Genomic DNA, 25446 nt, shown 5'->3' with positions numbered 1-25446 from the left:
CCCAGGCGACTGGTTCTTTTCAGTGGATCTAAAAGACGCGTATTTTCACATTCAAGTGAACCCCCACCACAGGCCATTCTTGAGATTCGCCTTCGAGGGGCAGACATACCAGTACACAGTTCTACCTTTTGGACTGGCACTGGCACCTCGTACGTTCACGAAATGCATGGATGCAGCTCTCTCCCCCCTAAGACAGCGGGGAATGCGCATCCTGAACTACCTCGACGACTGGCTCATTTTGACTCAGTCAGAGGCGGAGTCCCATACTCACAAAGCCTGGCTTCTCAGTCATCTGGAACTCCGTACTTATGAGAGCATGGCCCACATCAACCCGTGCTCTCTCGATTCAGCGGCTCGCCGCGTCGTTCACGAAGGGCGCTTATGTACCCCTTCGAACGTATCAGAGGATTTTGGGCCTTATGGCTTCGGCAGCTTCAGTACTCCAACTAGGCCTACTGCGCATGCGTCCTCTTCAGCTGTGGCTAGCACCTCAGGTACCGCCTCACGCTTGGCGTTCAGGTATCTTGAGTATCAGGGTGGACCAGCATTGCATTCTAGCACTGGCCCCCTGGATGAACGCCAGCTGGTATCAGCAGGGCGTAAGCATGGGAGTGGTCTCAGAAAGGAGGGTCATTTCGACAGACGCCTCCAACTCAGGTTGGGGAGCCCTGTACGAGGGCAGGCCTGCCTCCGGCCTCTGGTCGAGCTCGGAGAAACGCCTACACATAAACTGCCTCGAGATGAGAGCAGTTTTTCTAGCCCTAAAAACCTTCCTTCCACACCTGGCAGGACACCATGTCTTGGTCCGGACGGACAACATGTCAGTGGTGTCCTACATAAATCGCCAGGGCGGCCTCAGATCCCGCAATCTGTTCGCCATAGCTACTCAGCTGCTACTTTGGGCTCAGACCAATCTGCGCTCGCTCAGAGCAGCTCACGTGCCGGGCACGTTGAATACAGGAGCAGACATGCTCTCTCGGGGCAACGTTCCCCCAGAGGAATGGTCACTCCACCCCCAGACAGTTCTCCTATTATGGGAGGTCTTCGGGCAGGCAGAGGTAGACCTCTTCGCCTCAGAAGACAACTGTCACTGCCCAATCTTCTTTTCGAAGAAGAGGGACGCGCTGGCCCACGACTGGCCCAATCTTCCCCTTTACGCGTTTCCTCCAGTCTCGATGTTACCTCAGGTCATCGAACGGATCAGGAACACGGGGTGTGCGATCCTCTTGATAGCTCCTCTCTGGCGGTCCCAATCTTGGTTCCCAGAGTTGATGCAGCTGTCTGTTTCAGTCCCTTGGCCAATTCCTCTGAGGAGCGACTTATTGGCTCAAGCGAACAGAAGGATCTGGCACCCCCGTCCCGACTTGTGGGCCCTTCATGCATGGCCACTCAACGGTTACCCCAGGACCTCCCAGAGGGCGTCCTGAATACTATTCTGGAGGCTAGAGCTCCGTCTACCAGACGCCTCTACCACTTTAAATGGTCGGTGTTCTCCAGCTGGTGTCAGGCTCGAAACCTCGACCCGTACACTTGTGAAGTGCCAATGGTTCTTTCCTTTCTTCAAGAGATGTTGGACGCGGGACGTTCCCCGTCCACGCTCAAAGTATACGTGGCAGCCATTGCGGCTTTTCACGTTTTGGTGGCTGGCTCTTCTTTGGGAAAATGCGACCTTATTGTTCGCTTCCTTAAAGGAGCAAGGAGGCTCAACCCGCCTCGGCCACCCACAGTACCGGCCTGGGATCTTTCCCTGGTTCTACGGGCCCTTAAGGGACCTCCCTTTGAACCTTTACGGTCGACGGACCTAAAGTCCCTTTCCCTGAAAACCGCTCTGTTGCTGGCACTGGCGTCAGTAAAAAGAGTAGTGGACTTACATGCGCTTTCTATAAGCGCTTCCTGTCTTGAGTTTGGCCCTAACGACTCTAAAGTCCTTTTGAAGCCAAGACACGGTTATGTGCCTAAAGTGCTCTCTACTCCGTTCAGAGCACAGGTAATTTCGCTGTCGGCTCTCCCAGCTTCGGGAGAAGACAGTGATGCTCACACGCTCTGCCCTGTTAGAGCGCTGAGAATATACTTGGAGCGTTCGGCCTCATTTAGACAGTCCGAACAGCTCTTTGTCTGTTTCGGGGGCCGAACCAAGGGGTTGCCGGTCACGAAACTCACACTATCCAGATGGATAGTTGATGCTATTGCTCTAGCATACACCTCACTGGGCCTCTCTTGCCCCATAGGTGTTAGAGCTCACTCTACGAGAGGCATCGCCTCCTCGTGGGCTTGGACTAGTGGTGTCCCTATTGAAGACATTTGTGCGGCGGCAGGCTGGTCAGCTCCGTCCACATTTGCAAGATTTTATAACTTAGAGGTCCCTGCTTTACAAGCACGAGTTCTCTCCATCTAGCCCTGGCTCTATGGATCCAGGCTAATTCTCTAAGTTGTAAGGGAACTTTACATAGGCTGGCCTTTTTGCTCTAGTCTATGTACACACTATATATCTTTAGGCCCGATGTTCTGGTCTGTGGTATTCTGGCTACACTTCCTATCCCTGGATTCCTGGATTAGAGTAGCCACGAGACTTAGCACGGCGTTTTAAAAAGTGTTCCCACAGCGTTTGCAACGCAGTACGAGAGAACGTTCTCGTAAGGGAACGTACTTGGTTACTTACGTAACCTCGGTTCCCTTAGAGATAAGGGAACGAGTACTGCGTTGCCCTGCCGTGCTATTCTCGAACATCAGGTATTTTCGTTCAGTCGATTAGACCTGTTTTATGGCGAGATTTCTCTGTATTTATACTCTCCTGCCACGCCCTATTTGGCGCGCTCGAGTATGGCAGGGCGCCAAGCTCTCTGATTGGTTCGCGCGCCTCTGCTCTCTCGCCATTGGTTCGTGCAGTTGCCTACAGCACAGCCTATCAGCTAGCTCGCGCGAGCATGATGCTCTCGCCTGTGCTGCAGCAATGCGTTTTAAAATAAAGGCTTCAATATTCTCGAGAAAAGGAGTTTTCCCCACAGCGTTTGCAACGCAGTACTCGTTCCCTTATCTCTAAGGGAACCGAGGTTATGTAAGTAACCAAGTACGTTTTTCCTAAATAATTACCTGAACCGTGGCACCGAGGATGAAGAAATTTTTATGGTATGTTGGTCTACTAGACTTTTATGGAAAAATTTCGTTTGGTCCCCGGGGGCCACTTCCCCCCCCTGCGCTGGGGCCCCCGTAAATTTTTCGTCAACGATACCAGGGACACCGAAACACCGGGGAACATGAAATTTGGTGGGCATGTAGCCCCACTAGACTTCTACGGAAAAATTTCGTTTGGTCCCCGGGGGCCACTCCCCCCCCCCCCCCCGCGCGCTGGGCCCCCCCCGCGCTGGGCCCCCCCAAACCCAAAAAAATTCAGTTTTTCCTAAATAACTACCTGAACCGTGGCACCGAGGATGAAGACATTTTTATGGTATGTAGGGCCCACTCTTAAGGGCCCACATCAACCTAGCCCGTAATCACTCATTTGTGATTTGCGCCCCTCCCATAAAAAATGAAAATGCAATATTATTCTGCTTTAATCGCCCCTATCTTCAGTGGAGATGTTCAGAACTGCACCATATTTCATGTGTATGATTAACTTGACATCCTCTGGGGGTATCCTCTGCTAAGTTTTGTAGAATTTCATCCATGGGGGGGGGGGGGTATAAAATAAATTCATTTATGTGCACATTTAGTGACTGTACACTCATCGGCCTGTAGATGGTGCTGTTGAGCGAAGGGTTGCTGGTTTAGGATGATACTGTCACACACACACATGCAGGAATACAAACAAACGCAAGCATGCACACACACTGACATCCACACGCACAGACACACACCCATACACACACATACAAATCCACATGCACAGACACACAAACACACACGCGCACACATGTACGCACACATACATACACGCACAGACACACACACACACACACACACAGACACACACATACACAAACACACACACACACACACACACACACACACACACACACACACACACACACAGACAGACATGCACATACTATTACTTTTTTTAGGTATATACATAAACACGCAATACAGCCAAATTACTCCACGTCATTTATTTTTGTGGAAAGCCAGTGCAGGCCTGAGCGGCGGTCATATTTTGTACCGCGATGCGGTACATCTAGTTAAAAATATTACAACCAAACCCTGAAGATGATTCCAGTTATCAATCAAATTCCCTGTTAAGACAAAATCATGTGAGTTTTTTGTTGCGCATTGAGGGATTTATGAATATGTTTCCATTATAGTTTATGTGCATGTCTTCTTATCGGATAAAAACATTATCACCTCAGTCGAGCACATATGATTTTTCTGCACATTTTTAGAATTGATGTTCATCTCGGCATTTCCATCCCACGTTTTTTTATGTGATAGTCAATCCCAAAATTCACATAAAATAGGAGGATGGCAACATAGCTAGTGACTGAACTGTTGTGTGACAGGAATTGAGAACACACACATGATCACACACACAAACACACACAGCAGTTACTTTATGCAGAAGACATAATTTTGTTACTTAAAATTGTTGACTTTATTCAAAACTGATTATTCTTTGTTCTTCAAAAACATTCTTGCACACATTTAGATTGTGTGGATCTTATTTCAGTAAATTAGCTCTCATTATTACATCGATCCCCAGCCTGAGTTACAACAGGACAGGGTTATGTCTCAACAACGACCTCTTTGTGTTTGACAATAACTCACATAATCTGTGATTGTGTTGTACATGTCCAAGTGAGTTATATTTCTAGCAGACAAATGTGGAAACCAGGTCTCAAATTTTGAGAGATAAAGAACAAACAAACACTGAGTTACCGACGCTCAAACAACAGGTGTTTCTCTCCTCCGTCTCTCTGATGAACGCAGCTGTTCTCCACTATTACAGTCAATCAAGAACATTTAGTGTCTTCATCAAATCACTCATTATTGTGTTTTAGCTCAGACCAAAATAATGCAACAAGTGAATAAACATCTATACAAAGCTGTTGCACAAACATAATGAGTGTGTTTCTTCAGGGAAATGATGTGGAGTGTGTTTGCATATTGATCAGATCTTCAGTGTGTGAGAGTGTTTATAGTGCTGTGAGTTTAACACTTCATCACTGACAGCTTTTCTTCATTCAGACTGAAAGTAAACCACCGATAAGAAGAATGATGATCATCAGCGTCTGTATCTGGACTCTCATTCTTTCTGTTCAAGGTTCATTTACTCTATTAATAACTCAAGATGTGATTTATATGCATGCTTTTGATGTTCGGTATAGATTTTGTACTGGATACTTTGACTTTAATAATTGTTATATTAATGATCTTATGAAATGTCATTGACAGAAATTACAGGCCAGGTTTCTGTGACTCAGACTCCCTCAGAAGCAGCCGTTCAAGGAGGAACAGTTTCTATAAACTGTCAAACTAACAGAGGAATTGGACATCGTTCTTGGGGGAGTTGTGGCTCCTGTCTCTTCTGGTATCTGCAGAAACCTGGAGAAGCTCCTAAACTCCTTATTTATGGCATTAGTTCATGACAGTCAGGAACTCCATCTAGATTCACTGGCAATGGAGAATTTTATGGAACAGATTTCACTCTGACCATCAGTGGAGTCCAGACTGAAGATGCTGGACATTATTACTGTATGAGTGAACATTACATCAGCAGTAACTGGGTGTTCACACAGTGATAAAGAGTCGTACAAAAACCTCCATCAGTCAGAGTCACAGTGACTGAACTGAAACTGCAGCTGCTTAAACACACTCTCACACACACACACACACACACACACACACACACACACACACACACACATAGGACAAACACAGGAACTACACATGTGCTCAAAACTGACTTATGACTGAAATCATCTCTATTATGATCAGTCCTGTGACAGACGAGTTTGACTCTAATATGCTCAGAATCAGAGAAAAGTCTGTATATTAATATCAAATCAAAACAAACAAAACTGCCACCATATGTTTTTGAGCTTTTTCAAGCAGCTTTATCTTTCCCTCAAAGTTTATCAAGATAATTATAAAGATATTACTCATCATAACTGTTCTATTAAAACTACTGACTCTATCACTCATCTTAATGCATTGTTAATGATTAAAGCAATTTTAATACATTCTGATGACCTGTGACCTCTGGAATGACCTTTGCCCTGTAATGAAGTTCACAGTGACATACTAGTGTAGCAACTCTGTCATTTGAATCATCAGAAAGCCTGAAGCTTCAGACACATGAATAAATGTTTATGACTCGTAACATGGAAAAAATCTCCTAAACACTGTTATGATTTATGAGCATCATGTGTTGGAATCCTTACACAGATTTACATAGAGATGATTTGCATCGCAGCACATCGTGTGTGTGTGTGTGTGTGTGTGTGTGTGCGCGCTTCAGGAGGATTTATAACTCTGAGTTTGAACACTGAGAATCTAAACCATCAGCAACCATGAGCTTCATCATCTTCATCTTCATCTGGATGTTCTCCAGCTGTTTCACAGGTGAGGAAATATGAAGTTAATCTGCACTATTTTAACTGATTAACAGTGCTTGAAATATTAACCAAATATGTAATTCTGAATATTTATTTATTCTTCTTGATGTAGAATCAGTCGGTGAACCGACAGTCACTCAGACGCCTGCAGTGAAATCTGTTCAACTAAGAGACACATTTACTATATCCTGTAAAACCAGTCCTGAAGTCTATCAGGGTTGGAGTATTCAGCCTCTATCCTGGTACTTACAGAAACCTGGAGAAGCTCCTAAACTCCTGATTTATAACACAAACCGCCTCCAGTCAGGAACTCCATCTAGATTCAGTGGCAGTGGATCTAACAGTGATTTCACTCTGACCATCAGTGGAGTCCAGACTGAAGATGCTGGACATTATTACTGTCAGAGTTATCACTGGATCAACAGTAAAGATGTGTTTACACAGTGATAAAGAGTCGTACAAAAACCTCCGTCAGTCAGAGTCACAGTGACTGAACTGAAACTGCAGCTGCTCAAAGGAGGATCTGAAATAACATCGTCACACTTGCATCTGAAATAAAACCATCTAAATTAATCTGACACTCTTAATAATTATAGAGTTCAGAAAGAGATTTTGTGCTCTTATAGATCAGTGACACATTTGAGATCTGAGTGATTTCAGTTTGCCTAATTGCCTCCTTTTATTAATAATAGATCTTCATTTTCATAATACTCCATGGTTATTTCATTTGAGTATCCTGTTAGGATGTACCAGCGACCAGAGGTGTAAATGACGTGACAAAGGCAGAAATAACACAGTCCAGAGTGATTGTAATTCCAAAGGTGCAAAAATATCAATATCAAATTGCAATAGTGAACTAATAGAAAAAACAGATTATCAAAAGCTATAATACCAAAGAAAATAAATCAAAACACAAATGTAAGTTGGCTATGCCGACGTACAGGCCCACACATACAAACAAGATTCAACCTCTCCACACCACTTTCTCCCCTAAAATGGCTGCCTCTTTTATAGGCCTTAGCTCCAACTATTTTAGGGAAAAAACATTTTAGGGAGAAACCTATAAATTACAAAGAAGTGACAAGACATAAACAAACTAACTGTCATGACATTTCAACTCTAAACCCTCCGTCCCCCATGAGGTCAGAAACAGATGGAGTAATCTTCCATAAGCACATGCTAGTTTAAACATGGCTACTTTCCTTGTGTACTGGTTTGGCTAGTAAGGGGTGCACCAGTGTAGATATTTGAAATGCATAAAGTTAAGTTGGAAACTGAATTAAATTAAATAAACCCTTATTGTATAAAGTGTTTTTGGTGTACTTTTCTGTGTGGAAACAGTTTGTTGTGTGCACATACCCGTGCTCAATCCCTTCAAAATAAAAGTCCTGGGTCACAGTCAGTCTGTCACATAAGCCATACTAACATGTAATTTGTTTACTATTGACTGTATTCATACTATATTCTGCAGACAGTAAGAGTTTTATATTAGCTTGCTGTTTTAATTGTAACCTTGATCAACAGTTCAGTTTAGACACGCCTCTCCCTCCTCTGCACCAATCAGACGCCTCTGATAAGAACGAGCCAGATAAGAACTTTAATTTGTGCTTTTAACTGAATTTTTATTGAAAACTTATACACAAAATTATGAGAAGATATAAACTGGGAGCTGATGATAACATGACTTGATAAACCTCAGTGTAAACTGATGAATATGAACAAACCCGTTACAATGAACAACTAGATGAGGATAAACTATTTCAGCAGGAACTTACAGAAACCTGGAGAAACTCCTGAACTCCTGATTTATTATACAAACCTCCTCAACAGTGAAAGTGAGCGAGTTAAGGCCCTTGCACACTGATTGCGAAATTTTCGCATGCGTTTTTTTCGTATCCGTCATTCTGTGGCTCTAAACTGTCAAAACACCATTCAAATGCTTGTTACGGATGCGAAAAACGCAGAAAATCGAACCCGATCCGATTTTTTTTTGACGGATGAAAGTTTCGGAGGCAGTGTGCAAGTGTGATTGCCATAAGGTGAGGTTGTATTTATTTTTTAACGTGCGAAAATTTCGGACGCGAATTTCGCACTCAGTGTGCAAGGGCCTTTAAACTCATATTTCATCATCAGGAGTGATTGTGTTTCTCTCAGAATAGAGCAGATGTTCATCGTCCTCTAATGATATTCCTGTAATACCAGAAACACTTCAAATAACTATTAAGCACAAATATGTAGGTTTTTTGCATTTTGAAATGTAGACTTGGTATTTAATTATTAAAATGTGGTTTTAGGCAGAAATGTAACTATGTGGCTAATTGTATGATCATGTTGTGTGTTGCTGTGTTAAGAGTTTTGAAAAAGTACTTTAAGTATTGGTAAGCGCTTGTTAGTACTTGTAAAAAACTGTAATTCAGTGAATAAGTGGAGTGATACTCAGAGCTGGAGTCGAGTCTCGTGACAGAAGCAGATCCTCCATCATCACACACAGATGTGTTTAACCTGCAGCTTTAGTGCTGGATTTTACAGAGACTCTTTCTGCAAGTTTCATTGTTACGCGACAAGAGACTGACTTTACGAGTGAGTCAATGAATCATTCACTCAGCCGATTCGTTCAAATCACTGATTCATTCAAGAAATACTGTGTGTTTCTCAGAGTCGAGCTGCGGTTGTTTCTACTGTGGCTTCATGTGGAAATATTTCAGTTGGCCGAACAAAAACAAAACTGGCAATATAAATTACTAAAATGTAAATCACTCAAACAGTGCTCCTGCTCGTCTGATGTTGCTTTATCAATAAAGGATTATATTAAAGGTCCCGTTTTTCGTGTGTTTTTGAAGCTTTGATTGTGTTTACAGTGTGCAATATAACATGTGTTCATGTTTCGCGTGTAAAAAAACAGTATTTTTCACACAATTTACTTATCTGTATACCGCTGTTTTCACTGTCCTAAGAACGGGCTGATGACTTCCTTGTTCTATGAAGTCCCTCCTTCAGAAATACGTAACGAGTTCTGATTGAGACAGCGGTTCCTGTGTTGTGATTCGACAGCAGCTTAGCGCATGTTGCCCGGAAAGGTCACGCCTCTTACCATAACGTGGAGATGCATGCGCTCAGGGAAGGCCAAACAAGGGTGATTTGACTCGGGATGAAAATAACAGCGTCTCGACGACATGGCCACAAACACACTCTACAAACGCAACTCTTCCTCTTCTCTGTGGGAGCGCAACAAGACCACGCCCCCCTTTTTTTGTGTATTCCTGTGGGCGGAGGTTAGTCAAAAAACGGTTCTAGTGACGTTATTAAAGAAGGAAGTAGAGGGATGTAGTCCAAACAAGCTGTTTGATGTAGGCGACTAGCCTGCACTAGCCTGATGTCGTCAAACTCAGGTTCTAGTCAGAATGTGAGTCTGATACTGCTCCATTGGGGTGTGATTAAGGCGCGTGTTTCAACCATAGACAGTATATAAACTGGACACAGCGACCCCATAGGTTTCAACGGAGAAAAGTGAAGCAAATTAGAAGCACTAACTTCCTGATGGCTGAGCGACTGCGCAGACTCAAACTGAGCTTGACGACGTGGATGTGACGTGAGCAACCCGTCTGTCTTCTAGTAGCTGTGCCAAGAGAAATCTGAATCATTCCCTTCCGAAACTTGCAGAGACGGAGAGCGTGAGTAGGAGCTGTCCATGAGCTAGGAGCAGGAGTAACTTTATGACTCTCTATGGGCTTCTCCCTTGACTTTATCAGACTGCCTCCACGTCCCCCCGATTGACTGCGAGCTTCTCCTCCTGTCTATACGGTAATTTCCAGAGAGTCGCGTGGTTATGACACAATCGTTAGCCTATATTTACAAAAACTGCTTCTACGGGGTCCATAACATAAGATAGAAGGTAATAGAGCCTTTTATACATTGTCGTGTTTCTTTAGAAATAAACAATGGACAAATGGAGTCTTTAAACACCTCAGATGTAAAGTTATTCGCTGTCAAAGTGACGCCAAAATGAATGGGAGTCAATGGGATGCTAACAGCAGGTGATGGCTTGTTAGCCAATTGACCCTTCGCAGGGAGCTTGATTGACAGGTGATCTGACCAATCATACTTTGCCATCTGCCATTTTGTCCGACAAAGCAGTCAGGAGAGTTAGTAGATTAACATGGGAGGATTTGAACTTGAAAAACGTAGTGTACTGACGTCTTTCCGTGGTTAAAACAACATTCCTTCTTATGTTTGTTCATGTTTATTTGAGGCTATAAATTAACTAGAAGGAAGAGATGATCGGTTCACGAGCAGCTTTAACTGATGCTCTACAGCGATCTGTCACGACACATTAAAGAGCCACAAAACAATATTTATTGTTAAAATTTCTTTTAAAAAATGACCAAATTTAAAAGGTGATACTTTGTTTAATATGTTTAATATCAAACGTAACTGAAAAGTAACCTGGTCTGTCCTGTCTGTCAGCGTGTTGTCAGTCTCCTCTCTGCTCCGCGATGTATTTTTCACTGCGTGAGAACATGGTGTGGCGTGAGAACGGCGTAGCTTGTCGGACATAGCGACAGTAACTAAGGGCGGCGGGTCTTTGCGAATGGTCAATTGCGGCCCCAGGCGTGGTACGCTATTCGAGAGCTCGATTACCCCCCTGGTTTCAACCTGCCTCTGCACTCAAATGGATAGACCTACAACCAATCAGAGCAACGGAGAAACCACAATGACCAAAGGGTTTTCATTGCGCCCCATCTTCTTATAGCGACCATCGGGGCCAGCTGATAAATTAAACTTTTGCAAAAACGATGTCTTGATCGCGGTTCTCTGTTCCTCTTTTAAAATTAATGCGCTGTCGATATCTTCTATAACAGACACGATGGCGGCGTCTTTGTTGTAAAGTAAACGAATTCAACCCAAGCACTCTTTGGTGACGTGGATGATTACGTTACTGTTGATCATCTGTCCATCATCGTATAAAGCCCGCCCTGACAATTTGATTGTTCCGGACAGCTCTGGTTCGAGCTTAATTGTTCCACAACGGATCAAGTCCAGACTGAACTTCCTGACCTCTAATGTCGTGGGCGGGGCGAAGTTCAGCTGGCATCCAGGCTATGAAAGCACATTAAACCAACTTAAATCTGTGACTCCTGAAGCGTTTGCATAGAGTGTGTTTTACATGAGCGACACACGCTTCAGTGCTCTGCATGTGTTTATAACTCTGTCAAACATCAAACATGATCAACAACTGTTTTTCACTAGAACTGAACCTTCAACCTACAAAAATGACTTTCATCACCATATTGATCTGGACGCTGGCAGTGTTATGTCCAGGTTTGTGTCAGTCAAGATTACAAACGTTATTCACTCGTTATCTTTATGTGTGTTGTGAAGATATAAGGTTGTAAAAGTGTGTGTGATTTCTAATATTTCTCTCTTGTCAGAATCTGTTGGGCAGGAGACAGTGACTCAAACTCCCTCAGATCTGCTCTATGAAACTGGACAATCAGTCGCTGTAACCTGTAAAACCAGCAGTGATCCAGTCGACTGGTGTAGTAGAAAACGGTGTCTGAGCTGGTATTTACAGAAACCTGGAGAAGCTCCTAAACTCCTGATTTATGCAACAAACCTCCTCCAGTCAGGAACTCCATCTAGATTCAGTGCCAGTGGATCTAGAAGTAATTTCACTCTGACCATCAGTGGAGTCCAGACTGAAGATGCTGGACATTATTACTGTCAAAGTGCACACAGGGGTAGTGTGTTCACACAATGATAAAGAGTCGTACAAAAACCTCCGTCAGTCAGAGTCACAGTGACTGAACAAGAAATTGCAGCTGCTCAAACACTTTCACACACACACACACACACACACACACACACACACACACACACACACACACACACACTGATGTGAGACTCAACTGCAGATCTTCTCAACATCAACCATGATTGATCAAAAAATAGCCACAAAATCGTCATCTAAAAAATAGTCCAAAGAATTAATCTTAAAAATAAATACTTGATATTGAATGAAGACTGAAATCCTTTGTTTCATAATCAGTCCTGAAATACATTCATCACATTTACAAACACATGTGATTTAAACTCTGCTAATTCTATTGACCTGCTTTATAATGAAATCTTCAGCCAGATTTAGATGGTCATTCTCTATTGGATGACCTTTGACCTGTTATACAGTATCATGGATGATATAAATCTGCAGCTCAGGTATTAAATTCTCTCAGCATCAAAGTCTGAATGAAACTGATCATTAAAACAGTGTTTAGAGCGAGAAGATCGACCCAAAATAACATGAAGTAAATCATGAGTTTCTGTTCCTGAAAATGATCCACAGAAGTTTATTAGCAAAGACACTAAAAGACAAAACAGTGTTTCTTCTGTCTTCAGGGAAATGATGTGGAGTGTGTTTGCATATTGATCAGATCTTCAGTGTGTGAGAGTGTTTATAGTGCTGTGAGTTTAACACTTCATCACTGACACACACAACAATCTTCATCAACATGACCTTCATCATCATCTTCATCTGGACTCTCACAGCGTTTGCTCAAGGTTTGTGGAGCACAAGTTTGATATTAATTCATTTCTTCAAGTATATTGTCAAAGTTTTGAGTGTATTTTCTTCTTGTTGTGTTTCAGAGTGTAGAGGACAGATCACCGTCACTCAGAGTCCCTCAATAACAGCAGAACAACCAGGAGGAACTGTGAATATCAAATGTAAAACCAGCAGAGATGTGTACAGGGATGGTGGTGAAGATTTATCCTGGTACTTACAGAAACCTGGAGAAACTCCTAAACTCCTGATTTATCATGTAAAAACCCTCCAGTCAGGAACTCCATCTAGATTCAGTGGCAGTGGATCTAACAGTGATTTCACTCTGACCATCAGTGGAGTCCAGACTGAAGATGCTGGACATTATTACTGTACGAGTGTACACAGGATCAACAGTAACTGTGTTCACACAGTGATAAAGAGTCGTTCAAAAACCTCCGTCAGTCAGAGTCACAGTGACTGAACTGAAACTGCAGTTGCTCAAACACACACACACACACTCAGTCAAGTTATTCATAGATATTAAATGAAACATAAAGCATTCATTGAGTTTTTAACTTACTTAATACTTTATCTTATCTCTTTATCTTATTACATTTATCTAAAACTATATTTATAATTTGTCCGCATGTTCTTGTTTCATCATGAATCTGCAGGAGTGTTCATGCTCCACTGACTGAAGTTTACTCATAAAATGTGAGTTAAAGCCCTGATCTAATGAAAGACCTGAAACTAAAATGACACAAAACGGACATAAAGACATAAAGTTACAATTATATTTTATTTATTGACTGAATTGTAATAAAATCATGCTCTGAATGATAAAGCACACACACAGTCTTGTATGAAAGGCAGAAAGCAGAGATGCAGATGTTCAGAATACGGTTCACAGTCGATACCTGATTATTAAATTATTTAAAAAGGAAATATCATTGAGTTTCAAACTGCCAGAAAAACTCAATCAAGTTCCACTTTCAGTCGATGCAGAAACATAAAGACTGTTGTTTGTAAATGTGTCATCTTTGATATTCTCAGTCTCAATATCCAGTTTTATTGAACAAAAAATATAAATTATACAATTTATTGTTTTAACAAGTTGAAAATGAAGACAAAAACTAATTTCAGGTCATCAAGTGTTAGTTTTACAAACAAGAATCGACTGAAAAGGACAAATAAGAGTCTAAAAGAAACAGCATTAGAAAGAGAAGAACTCTGTTTCTCTGTAATGTTTGATTCACTTTATCAGCTTTAACTTTCAAAAAGTTGATCTGAATGTTTTTAGAGAAGAGTTTTCACAAAGCCTGTGATCACTAAAGCGATTAGAGTTAAATAGAAGTTATATTATAGATTTGAAGTGTCATTTTCATGATCAACTACTGAAACTCACTTTGTTAAAAGCATCAAAGATCAGATGTGAATAAACACAAGAACTGAATTCACTACAGTTTAAGACTCTGAATAAAACCTTAAGCAAACTTTGTGTGTCACATCCACTATTAAAATTAATTTCTATAAACCTTTTTACTCCTGAAGTCTCAGACAGAGCTGATCATTAAGAGAAAATACTATTAAGAATATAAATGCCAGTTTGGAAATATTGCTGTTCATTTAACAATATATTAGAAAAATATTAATTGCCAAAATAAAAAGTGGTGCCAAAATACCAGCCAAATGTATTTTTAGCCCTTTAGAATTGAATTATCTTTGAGAAAGAAAATAGTATGTTTTGTGTCTGTTAATGAGTGACTGTCTTCAGGGAAATGATGTGGAGTGTGTTTGCATATTGATCAGATCTTCAGTGTGTGAGAGTGTTTATAGTGCTGTGAGTTTAACACTTCATCACTGACACACACAACAATCTTCATCAACATGACCTTCATCATCATCTTCATCTGGACTCTCGCAGCGTTTGCTCAAGGTTTGTGGAGCACAAGTTTGATATTAATTCATTTCTTCAAGTATATGTCAAAGTTTTGAGTGTATTTTCTTCTTGTTGTGTTTCAGAGTGTAGAGGACAGATCACCGTCACTCAGAGTCCCTCAATAACAGCAGAACAACCAGGAGGAACTGTGAATATCAAATGTAAAACCAGCAGAGATGTGAGAAGATTGAATAATGGGGATGAAGGTATATTCTGGTATTTACAGAAACCTGGAGAAGCTCCTAAACGCCTGATTTATTATGTAAAAACCCTCCAGTCAGGAACTCCATCTAGATTCAGTGGCAGTGGATCTAACAGTGATTTCACTCTGACCATCAGTGGAGTCCAGACTGAAGATGCTGGACATTATTACTGTACGAGTTTCCATTGCACAGTAGATTCTAATGATGGTTGTGTGGGTGATGAAACATTCACACAGTGATAAAGAGTCGTACAAAAACCTTCGTCAGTCAGAGTCACAGTGACTGAACTGAAACTGCAGCTGCTCAAACACTTTCACACACACACACACACACACACACACACACACACACGCGCGCGCGCACGCAGTGTTGGGCAAGCTACTTGTAGAAAAAGTAGTGAGCTAAGCTAGCAGTTAGGCTACCCTACATTAAGCTTCACTACACTGAGGCTACCACCCTGGAAAATGTAGCAAGCTACGCTACAGGAACATGGCAAAAGTAGTTCACTACATCTAAGCTATTTTTTTAAATTACATTTTTATATTGAACCAACTTCATTCCAAATCAATGCTATCTCAGTGATCAATAAAACTGTAAGTTCAACAGATAGACAAGCATAATTGTTCAGTTAAATTGTTTATTCAACAACTGTTCCAAACCAATTTAGCAACAAAAACAAACAAACAAAAAACGTGATCCACGTAATAACAAAACCAGGTGTCGAGAGTGTGCGTGTATTCATCTGTATGTGTACGTATCCATATGCACAACATGTTTGCCTGGGTATGCACCAAGGTTATTTTCGTAAACGAAAACTGAAACTAAGACTAAAACTATTGGTCAAAAAACATTTTCGTAAACTGAAATAAAATAGAAATGTCAACATTAATGAAAAACTAAAACTAAACGAAACTAACAACAGTTACTGAAAAAATAACAAACAAAATAATAATTCGCAAAAATAAATAATCGTTTTCGTAATTAATAAGCTCTCCTAAATAAGCCGGAAAATCACTTTTTTCCACTGTGCTTCTTTATTTTTCAATGTATGACCGTTGCGCTTGAGTCTCGCGTCTTCTGCAGCATCACGTGCATGACAGGACGCTCTAAAAACGCGGCACTCAAGTTCAATAAGTTCAACTTTTAAAAGACACGTATCGAGACCTTGCGCTTTCCCCCCACTGTGCCTGTCTTTTTCCCCACCGAAAAACTCTTGTTTCCGTTTTTCAAAGCAAAACCGACTGTGTGAACCAGCCATAAGAAGCAGAAAGGCCCAAATCTATTTCCACCTCATGCAAATACAGCTGTACCTTATTTCTAGGTATAAGATAACCATCTCATGTGAAACTATAGCCTAAACAAGATAGGCCTATACCACACATATTAGACAAGATACCACACTGAGCAGAAAACGGAAAAAACAAATAGCATGTCTATAGCCCAGAAATAGACGTAAATTTGTCAGAGTAGAAGTATACTAAATGTCTGGTCTGAAGAGAACATTTGAATATGTGTATATCAATACAAGAATAATGTTTGAAAGGATTAATAATTGAAATAACCTTAAAGAATAATCATAATAATCATTCGCATATCTTTTTCTTATACTCCACGTTTAACAAGATTTCATTTTTAATATTATTATATAATTTTTACTTTTTAGTTGCATTTGTTTGGTTCTTTGTTCATCCTCAAACAATTATTTAATTTTTATTATTGAAAGGTTTTCACAAGAGTTAAATGTAAACTGCAAACATTAAACTTTGCTTAAATTAAATGTCTTTAACTGGAAATGTTCTGTTAACTCTGCTAAACTATAATTACTAAAACTGAAACTAAATATATAAAAACTAAATAGAAATGTGTTCACAAAATAAAAACTGAACTAAAACTAACAAAACCATTAATGAAACTAACTAAAACTAAACTGAAATTTATAGGAAATTTGAAAATGATATTAAAATAAAAACTAATATAGAATAACTATAATAATAATTAAAAAAAACTATAATAACCTTGATATGCACAATTTAGACTTGGGCATAATTGCAGGACTAACTGTAAGTTAATTTATAACTCAACTCAGCTCAAACCACAGTAGCAAAATAATTAAGACCTGCTCCAAACAGTACCAACATGGCAAAAAAAAATTACCAATTCTGGCCAAGGCCCCTCTTTTGCAGGATGTGTTATTGAACCCATCGTCAATACTACGGCAAATGTACAAATAAATAAATAAAACATCTAGGTGAACATCATATTATGTGGTCATGTTTGATACCAGCCAATCAGAAAGATTATAGAAATGCACCGATTACAATTTTCTAGGCCAATTCCGATTTTTCATTGAGTTTGACCCGCCGATACAGATTAACAGGGGCCCTTGGCGAAGTGATTCACAAAGATATATTGATAAATTTCAAAATAAACTTTGTGAAATTTAAAGATAAATTTCACAAAGATATATTGATAGCCTATATATTGATATAGACGGTGGTGCTGTGAGGGGCCCACCTCTTGGTTCTGTGACCGGGGCCCAACATTTGGTGCTACGCCCCTGCCCAAACTGATTAATAAAAAGTAGTTTAAATGGGTACATTTTCTATAAATATTTTTGAATCTTTCTGATTTCTGACATAGCCTACTCTAGTTCTTGTTAAAACACACTATACATGCAAATTATGCGCATTTTAGGTACGAAATCATATTTATTTTGTCCATGAAAAGTGTCCTTTCACTTTAATTGACCAGACACCCCGAAAAATTCGGGACAGTCCCGAAATCTAAACTGTTGTCCCGAATCCCGAATCTGGCCCTAATTGTCCCGAAAATTATACTAAAGCAAAATATTGAGTAGTTATTGTCTGATAAACATTAAAAACTGTCTGCAGAGGTTGAGGCCGACTAAAAAAAAAAAAAAATTTTTTTAGTAAATTTTTAATTAAAAAAAATATATTATCATACAGAACGAAATATTCTGTAGCCTATTTTGCCGTCAATACTGCCGACGTTGTCTTTGCTGCTATATATTTATGTTTAACATTATAGGCCTTCCACAACTCTCTCCCCATATGTCGAATATCACCTGCACCTATCACCCCCCATTTATTTAGTCATATGTGGGTAGACTGTTATTCTGTAAACACAAACGAAATTTACTCATCTCTAGTTTATTTTTATCTATAGCCTATCCCGTTGGGAAGCCTCTTTCGTCACAATGTGTGTGTGTATCCTGGCAAAACCTACATTATGGGAACAAAATGTTGGCAATATCCGAAATCTTTTCTTGAGGACATTTTTTGGTCCCCATGAGGAAAACAGTTTATAAATCATACTAAGTGATGTTTTTTGAAAATGCAAAAATGGGGGAAATAATAGAATATACAGTGACTAGTATAAAAATGTGTGTGTGTGTGTGTGTGTGTGTGTGTGTGTGTGTGTGTGTGTGTGTGTGTGTGTGTGTGTGTGTGTGTGTGTGTGTGTGTGTGTGTGTGTGTGTGTGTGTGTGTGTGTGTGTGAGAGAGAGAGAGAGAGAGAGAGAGAGAGAGAGAGAGAGAGAGAGAGAGAGAGAGAGAGAGAGAGAGAGAGAGAGAGAGAGAGAGAGAGAACTTTGGTGTGAACAAACCGATTCTGTAATTGTATCATTTTCTGATAACTAGGTCGACAGGGACGATATTCATAATTTAACTCGACATGAAGCCGATAAATCCGTATTAGCACATATCAAAACGGGATTACGTGATTTCACATCAGATTTTACACTTTTTACTCAGACAGCCAACACGATGTATCGATATTGGAATTTATCCCTGATGATATGCTTCTCTGTCTCAGTCATGTTCGTCGGGTCTGAGAACACAGGTGGGTTTACTGCTGTTGTGTTGTGTGTTTTGTTTGGAACGCTTATCCCCTGAAGTTTTCCATGAAATCGCATTCGGGATATCCTGTAATTCCCGAAACCGTGACGTGACGTCAGAGACATTCTCGTCTGAACTTGCACACTTTGAGTTGTAGTTTGTTCATTTGTTGTTCTTATTTTACATTTTTTTCCTCTTTTTCCCCTTCTCTTGGTCAAGTCAAGTCAAGTCATCTTCATTTATATAGCGCTTTTAACAACGTAGATTGTTTCAAAGCAGCTTCACAGAGATAAGCGTATAATTTAAGGTAACAGAGATTGTTTTGGCTTTATAGCAGAGTTAAGTTATTTTCCATCTAAAGTTATTTTGATTGATTTGCTTCCGTCGCAACGATCATTTGTTATTAAATTAGGGGCCGCTAAGACGACACCATTCTCTCTACACAGACTTTAAACGCGAACCTGTGAGAAACGCTGATGGCGGTCAGATGCGCACATTTAGAATGGGTTCTATAGTTATGTGCGTTTGAAAATACGCAGGTTTGGAATTCCCTACAAGCCAAGCCTAAACAAAGTACTTGTCTTTCCTTATAAATTTTGATAAAGAATTTTATTTTATTTTGTTGCTTTGGGGTAGGAACGCGAAACGGAATTTTCCCGACAACGCCTTATCTGTATAGTGGTAGAGGGATCCTCCATAGGGAAAGACTAGTTGGCACTTCAGCACTGCGTTGTCATCGGTCCAGGCGAAGGTCCTTCATCAGATCTGGATACGGCCTGGATCCGGCAGGCTGCAGGAAAACCTCGGGATAAACACAGACACTAAAATTAGCGTAGATGCCATTCTTCTCATGATGTAACGAGTACATCAGGATTTATGGGAAGTGTTCCCGGTTCCGGCTGACCTAATCTATGCAGCCTAACATTAAATTATAGAAGTCTATAATGTATTATGTGAATGCTAGGTCAAAGAGATGTGTCTTTAATCTGGCTTTGAACTGACAGAGTGTGTCTGCTTCCCGGACAATGGTAGGAAGACTGTTCCAGAGTTTTGGTGCTAAATAGGAAAAGGACCCTTCTAATAGGGTTGAAAAATAAGCAGATCTAGCAGCTTTTAAAGCCTCTCTGTAAGCAATCGAGCTCTCCTTCCATAAAATGCGAAATACCTCTAGTTTTGTTTTCTTCCAGTTGCGCTCCATTTTTTCTGGCTGCTCTCTTAAGGGCCTGAGTGTGCTCGTTGTACCACGGCGTTGGACTATTTTCTTTTATCTTCTTTAAGCGCAACGGAGCAACTGTGTCTAAAGTGCTGGAAAAGAGAGAGTTAAACGTTTCTGTTGTAATATCAAGTTCTTCTAAGCTATCTGGGATGCTGAGATGATGAACTGATCAGGAAGATTACACTGAAAAAAATGATACTTTGGATTAACTTTAAAAAATGGATGTAATTTGTTACAGCTAATTTTTTTAGATTTTGTCAAATTGTATTTATGATTTAGTTAAAACCATACATTTTGATTAATGTCAAACCAAAATTTTAAGTTTTACCTTAACCCAAAGTACACAGCAAAAACTCCAGTGTTCAATTAACACTAAAGAGTTAAAGTTAATGAGATAATTAAGTGATTAATTGAGTGATGATTGAAGACACCTGATATTAACAAGCAGAATCACTGAAGGAGAAAATCACAAATTGTAAGTTACCATTATGGAGATAGGTGTTTGCTTTAGTTGGGCTATTGACCCTTATATGTTTACTTTAGATTTTGTTTGGCTGTTGTTATTGATTTATAACAGTCAGATGAACAAAGAGACAATGTGATCTGATGGTGTTGGTTATGTTTTGACATATCATGCTGTGATCTGAAAATTGAAACTTATTGAGAAAGTTTGGTTTAACTTGTTAATTACAGCAGCTCTGTGATTCTACAGCATATGATTATCAGTATTTTTCTTATAATTCAAAATATTTAATAAACATTGTTCTGATCAAAAGACTTTCAAATGAATTTATTTAGAAACACAGATATCAATAATCAGCCTGTGAATCTCAACAATGGTGACAATAATAAAGCATGTTGCAGTGGCTGCCACCAATCACAACTCATTAATGGCTCCCATCATGCATTGCGTTATGAATAAATTACGATCCGAATTGTCTATGTAATTTACTTTTCCTAATTGAATATTCTGCTCGTCACCATTGTTGAGATGCATAGACTGAATCTTGACGTCTGTGTGTGCCTAAAAGAAAGATTTATTTTTTTTTCAAAACAACTTTTAAGAAATCCTTTATATTATATCTAAAATTCTGGAAGTCAGAAATAAGGATCTTAATGAGTTCAGTGATCAAGTTCAAATGATGATTGTCATAATATAACCAACTCCATCAGATCACTTTTTTTATTCTTTGTTCATCTGTTAGTTAAAACTCAGATACAACAGCAAAACAAAATCTAAAGTAAACATATAAGGGTCAATAGCCCAACTAAAGCAAACACCTATCTCCATAATGGTAACTTACAATTTGTGATTTTTCTCCTTCAGTGATTCTGCTTGTTAACATCAGGTGTCTTCAATAATGGTCAATCATCACTCAATTAATCACTTAATTATCTCATTAACTTTAACACTCTTGAGTGTTAATTTAACACTGGAGTTTTTGCTGTGTACTTTGGGTTAAGGTAAAACGTTGAGTTGGAAAAAATTAAAATTTTGGTTTGACATTAATCAAAATTTATAGTTTTAACTAAATCATAAATACAATTTGAGAAAAACTAAAAAAATTTGCTGTAACAAATTACATCAATTTTTTTAAGTTAATCCAAAGTATCATTTTAGAGGGCGTAACACTTACTTTGAGGCAAAGTGAAAACAGAAGGTATAAACTGAAAATCACAATTTTCCATTGGACCAATGCAAATATATATTTTGAATGAATTGCACTGATGTTTCACTTTTTTCAGTGTATTAATAAAGCAATCTTTAGTAGCAGAAGTGATAGGTCTCACATATTTGAAACACGGAGTCGGCTTTGCAGCCTTGGCTAAATGTAATTTACACGAGACTAGATAATGATCTGAGATGTCATCGCTCTGCTGCAGAATTTCAACGGCATCCACATCTATTCCGTGTGATAATATTAGATCTAGAGTATGATTACGACGATGAGTAGGTCCTGACACGTGTTGTCTAACACCAATTGAATTTACAATGTCTTTAAATGCCAATCCCAATGCATCTTTTTCATTATCGATGTGTATATTAAAATCACCAACAATTAGTACTTTATCTGCAGTCAATATTAATTCTGATAGAAAGTCCGCAAATTCTTTGATAAAGTCTGTATGGTGCCCTGGTGGCCTGTATACAGTAGCCAGCACAAATCTCAAACGTGATTTATCATTTATACTATATATTTTTACATTAAGCACCAATGCTTCAAAAGAATTATATTTAAAACTTGATTTCTTAGTGGTTTTGAAACTATTACTATAAATTACAGCAACACCACCCCCTTTGCGTTTCAGACAAGGCTCATGTTTATAACAGTAATCTTGCGGGGTGGACTCATTTAAAGTAATGTAATCGTTTGGTTTTAGCCAGGTTTCTGTCAAACACAGCACATCTAGGTTATTATCTGAAATCATATCATTAACAATGAGTGCTTTTGAAGTAAGCGATCGAATATTCAGCAACCCAAGCTTTAGCATTTGCTCATCTGTATTATAGCTGTTTTTTATTTGTTGAACATCAATTAAATTTTTAACCTTAGATGGGTTAAAACGTTTTTGGGATTTCCAAATTCGGGGAACAGACACAGTCTCTATATGATGATAGCTAGGTGAAAGAGGTTCTATGTGATGGGATTTATCTGACCTGGGTAACGCGAGGCCGCTAGCAGACAGTCGGTTAAGCCAGTCTGTCTGCTTCCTGACCTGAGCCCCAGATTGTCATGTTTGAGCTCTAAGACTATGAGCCATATTACTAGAGAGAAGAGTCTTCTCCTAAAGAGACAATGACTTGGTCTTCTATTGTTTCTCTTTGCTTAAAATCTTAGAACTCCCTCCTCCGAAGAATCTGAACTTCCTATGGGAAACACCTTTCAGGCTTAGTTTGACATGGGAAAAGCCGGAGGATTTGGATTCTGACTGTAAAGTGAACTACATTGTACATGTGTATAAATCTCAGGTGAGACACCTCTTCAAATAAGATTTTTCGGTAGATACAATCGCGATAGAGACTCTGTGAACTATTTTAAGAATGTAAAATTATGCAGTACTTTTCTTTACATCGCTATGTGGCCAGAGCTTATTCGTTTTAAGTGATCAATAATATTAAATATTTCTCACCATTTTTTAAAGAATTTAAAATGTATAAAAAATCTATATATTTTTTTTTTTCATCATTTCATTTTTTTATTGTTGGAGAAAGTGTGTGAACCTATCAGTTAATTTAAAGATTTAATAGGTTTTTGCGACAGGTTCCCATGAGGAAAACAGCTTATAATTCATACTAACTGATGTTTTTTGAAAATGTAAAAATGCAGAAATATTTCTGTGATGGGTAGGGTTAGTGTTAAGGGTAGAGAATATACAGTTAGTACAGTATAAAAATCATAATGTCTATGAAAAGTCCCTATAAAACATGAAAACACAACTGTGTGTGTGTGTGTGTGTGTGTGTGTGTGTGTGTGTGTGTGTGTGTGCAAGTATCTTTGTGAGGACCTGTTTGAGTTTTAGACCATGGAAGCGAGGACATTTTGGCCGGTCCTCAGGAATATGGGTATATGGGTCTCTAGGGTATAATGGTGAAACAGTAACTATGTTAGCACTGAAGAAAATGGCTTTCTTGTCACACATTTCACTCAGTTTTATGAGCATTCTTGAGTCATAACAGGACAGATCGGATTAAGTGACCCTGACACACTTATAATGCAGGAAAGTTGTTTACTCAATTAAACAAGCCTGAGAGCCACAGAACAACCGCTGAACTGGCATTTAAGTCAATAAAACACAATCAGGTCAGATCTAATCTAAACTCAAAGTCTACGTTGGGTTTGTCATTTCCCTGTATATTACATGTTAAATTTAATTTTTCATTTACTGTATAAACCCCCAACCCTTTGCCTTAATGCCTTTAATTTCCTCTTGCGTTCCCCGTCGATTGTTGTGGTACAGGAAATGCAATGGACATAAATACTGTACTTAGTCTAATAATTCTGCCAAGTACTAAAAGAGCTAAATTCATTTACTTTTAAGAGCCCCACACCTGTCATTGTGTTTTGTGGTGGTGTGTTTTGTGTTTTCTAAGTAATTAGAAATTTATTAGAATTGTTTTCACATTGATGTAAGTCATACCATTAGATTAGACTGGTGGCCGCTCTTACAAATTAGTCAGCTAATTTTTTTCTTCAAGACTGGTCATAACTTTTTTAAATCAGTTACATAAAAAGGTAGATTGGTCTAGCCTGATCAAGACTGATTAGCCCTAACTAACTGCTAGTTGATCAGGCTTGTCTTAACGGCTATAAACAGAACTGTTAAGAATGTAAATGTGTACCTTGAAATGCAATGCAAGTCGCTTTGGATAAAAGCATCTGCCAAAATCATAAATACAGCATAACATGCATTATACACAATAACAAGGTTTGGAAAGGAAAGATGAAAATGCAAATGAAGTTGTGTAATGATGTAATAGGCTACTTTTGGTTATACTCGGGTGTAGTTGGAGCCAGTCTGTAGGCCTTTTAATTTAAACACAAACATTTCCTGGAATATATTTCACACATTTTATATAATCATCTTATGTCTTGGTGGATTTGTAAAGGATTTTTTTTTACTGTTGGGAAAGGAATAAGGGGAGGCTTTCATGAGAAACTGTGACTCCTCTTTACTCAGTACGGAGGAATGCACGAACACAGCAACACACAATGTAATTACAAAAGTGCTGTATTTTACGGCAGTAATAATAGCCTAATACTAAAATCCACTTTCACCAACAGAACTGTTCTTACAAAGGAGATCCCAATAAGAAGTCCTATAGAGTCTCACACCTGAGCCATAAAGTGAATGTCGCCAATAAGAATGGACTGTGTATCAGTGTTTCAACAAACCCTGAAAACTGTGGAGACAGAGGCCATAGTCGACTGACGACCATTATCTTACCTCCACCAGGTACTCGCCACGATAGCAAACACTTTGTCCTTTTTTATTCATTCAATGTTGATACATTAGCAGTGGACTCAATTATGATCATGAGTATTATGTGTATACAGTCTTTGGTGCCTTAGGTAATTAAATGAGTTAATGTTTATACAGTATTTATGATATCCTGTTCTTAGAATTAATGGATGTTGGAACGTC

At 39.4% G+C, this 25446-nt stretch overlaps 1 protein-coding gene and 1 gene segment (V, D, J or C); both read left to right on the top strand.

The window, feature by feature from the left end:
• Nucleotides 1–13054: 13054 nt before the first annotated feature.
• LOC307153709 (Ig kappa chain V region BS-5-like) lies at nt 13055–13567 on the top strand. The segment is given in 2 exons: nt 13055–13103; nt 13191–13567.
• Nucleotides 13568–14973: 1406 nt separating this feature from the next.
• Nucleotides 14974–25381, top strand: LOC307153689 (uncharacterized protein; the record flags this gene model as incomplete). The annotated part of the gene is made up of 5 exons (XM_079863307.1): nt 14974–15022; nt 15109–15231; nt 23142–23272; nt 25086–25257; nt 25374–25381. 5 exons carry the CDS (start codon nt 14974–14976, stop codon nt 25379–25381), a joined length of 483 nt encoding a protein of 160 aa, XP_079719433.1.
• Nucleotides 25382–25446: the final 65 nt, after the last annotated feature.

Source organism: Squalius cephalus (genome assembly GCF_949319135.1).
Source record: "Squalius cephalus genome assembly, chromosome: 25".
In the NCBI taxonomy this organism is placed as follows: domain Eukaryota; kingdom Metazoa; phylum Chordata; class Actinopteri; order Cypriniformes; family Leuciscidae; genus Squalius; species Squalius cephalus.
Note: the sequence above shows the minus strand (reverse complement) of the source record. Positions and strands in the feature narration are given on the sequence as shown.